This window comes from Mustela erminea, chromosome 3 (assembly GCF_009829155.1).
Source record: "Mustela erminea isolate mMusErm1 chromosome 3, mMusErm1.Pri, whole genome shotgun sequence".
NCBI lineage: Eukaryota > Metazoa > Chordata > Mammalia > Carnivora > Mustelidae > Mustela > Mustela erminea.
In genome coordinates this window covers 1560586-1563251 of record NC_045616.1, presented here as the reverse complement: position 1 = coordinate 1563251, position 2666 = coordinate 1560586, and the positions used below count along the sequence as shown (strand labels likewise).

Genomic DNA, 2666 nt, shown 5'->3' with positions numbered 1-2666 from the left:
TTAACTGACTGAGCTACCCAGGTGCCTTGCTGGGTATTTTTATACACATCATTCAGTTCAATAAGATAAGGAAGTTCATTCTGTACATTGAATAAACTAATACTCAGACAATTAATTAAGAATCAAAAAACTAGTAAATGAGTACGATTAAATTTATATTTGGGATTGATTGCTCACATTCTATGGCTTTCCTAATTACCTATCACAATATACTTTATAAAAAATTCCATCTTATTGAGATGCAGAGTGTAGTTCTTGATCTGGATAGATGGATGAAGTAGATGATTTGGAATGGACTGACACTCCGTTCAGTCACACTGTGGTGTGATCAACTGTGGTTCCCTGAGGCATTCAGGGAATGAATTGAACTGTGGTTCAATGGAGGCATTCTGGTGACAGTCTCATGTGATCTAAAATATTTTGATAGATGCATATGACAGTAAGAGAAAGGGAAATTAAGAAAATACAATAGTAAATTATCCTCATCTGAGTCTTAAGTTACCTAATTTATTTTGTTTAATTTAATTTTATTTTTTAAGTGTTACAAGTTTCAGCATTTATACACCACACCCAGTGCTCCATGCAATACATGCCTTCCTTAATACCCACCACCAGCCTCACCCATACCCTCACCCACTCCCTTCCAAACCTTCCGTTTTGTTGTTGTTGTTGTTTTGTTTTGTTTTGTTTTTTGGAGTCAACATGGTTTGTCTTCCCCTCTGATTTATTTTTTAGAGTAATTGATTAAACATACAGAGAAATGGACAACTTCACTTATGGGAGCATATTTTTCCTCATGGGCTTTTCCGATGTTAGGGAAATCCAGGTCATACATGCAGTGCTATTTTTGCTAATTTACCTGGTAGCTCTACTGGGGAATCTTCTCATCATCACCCTTACCACCAAGGATCATCAGCTCCACACGCCTACATACTTTTTCTTAAAGAACTTCTCTTTTCTAGATCTCTGCCTCATTTCCATCACTGTCCCCAAATCCATCATGAACTCTCTAATGAATTACAACACAATTTCATTACTTGGATGTGTTTCACAGGTGTTTTTCTTCTTTCTCTTAGCCAGTACAGAAGTAGCACTACTCACAGTCATGTCCTATGATCGCTATGTTGCTGTCTGCCATCCTCTCAGATATGACATCATCATGGGCCACAGAGCCTGTATGCAGATGGCCACTACTTCATGGGTCAGTGGAGGTCTCAATGCAATTCTTCATACAGCTTCTACCTTTTCCATTCCCATGTGTGGGCTTCCTGAAATTCATCAGTTCTTCTGTGATGTCCCACAACTGCTCTCTCTTGCCTGTTCATATAACATAGGGGAATTTGTAGTCATTGGGCTCCGTCTAGTGTTAGATTTTTGGCTGTTTTGTGTTTATTGATATTTCTTACATTTATATATTTTCCACTGTTCTGAGAATGCCTTCCAAGGAAGGAAGGCACAAAGCCATATCCACATGCCTGCCTCACCTCCTTGTTGTGACTCTGTTTCTCTCTTCTGGATTTTTTGCCTATTTACATCCCTTACCCAAATATCCATCACTTTTAGACTTGCTAGTTTCTGTATTATATACTGTGGTGCCACCCACCATGAATCCCCTCATTTACCGTCTGAGAAATAAAGATATGAAAATGGCACTAAGAAAATTGATAAGGGACACATACAATTTATCAATATAAAGAGTTAATATCACAGATATCATGATTTATGCATTCACTGACATAATCATACAAACAATCCATTGCATAGTCTGGTAATAACATTGGATCTGTAGAGTACAAATTATCATTAAAAAAATCTCATTGTGTTCATTAAAGTGATACTAAGAAGTATCCTCCTTGTCCAGACCAAGTGGATAGCAAAACCAGATTGGTTCTTCTAGGGATTGGAAAGATGCATGATTTTTATATCTGTCATACTAATGAGCATTCCTTTTCCTGTGAAAAGCATGTAGGGACATGATAAATAAGCTTTGCTCTCCCTGAAAAACCAATTGTATGGTAACTCTTAGGAAAATCAATATGTGAAATGTCACATGAAAAAAAATATGTATAATGTATTCTCAAATAAAAGAAAATAGACAAAGGTAGGTGATATCTGTACAGCATTGTGAATGTATTAAATGCCACTAATTGTACATGTTTAGTGTTTAATTTTAAGTTATGTTGATTTCATCTCACAAGGAAAAAAAAGGAAAAAAAAAGTACTTTGTTATCCAACTGCTTCCCCTCTTCTAACTCAAGCCTATTATATGGCATTTTCTGACATCAATTGTGTCCTTGAAATCTAGTGTAAGAAAAAGATATAAAAAATGTAACTTTGTTGTAGAGAGATACATATGCTTATAATAATATTTTTCAAGTCTTTATTTAAATTCCAGTTACTTTATATATAATGTAATATTAGTTGCATGTGTAGAATTTAGTGACTCAACACTTATATACAATAAACTGTGCTTATTATAAATTCCCTTCTTAATTTCTATCTCAATTTAACCCATTTCCCCCATCCACATCCCGTATGGGGAAGAAAAGAGAAGAAAGCCAGTAATGCATTCCTTAGCTATAATGGCATAAAGTAATATTAAGACAAGCTTCAACAGAAAAAAAAAAATTGATAAACACTTAGCCAGAATTTCCAAAATGAAAAGA

General features: G+C 35.1%; 1 protein-coding gene across 1 annotated transcript; it reads left to right on the top strand.

The window, feature by feature from the left end:
• The first annotated feature begins 760 nt into the window (after positions 1-760).
• Positions 761-1694, top strand: LOC116585733 (olfactory receptor 14A16-like). The gene is given in 2 exon segments (XM_032334998.1): positions 761-1369; positions 1371-1694. Coding segments are annotated over 2 exon segments (933 nt in total).
• The last annotated feature ends 972 nt before the right edge of the window (positions 1695-2666 follow it).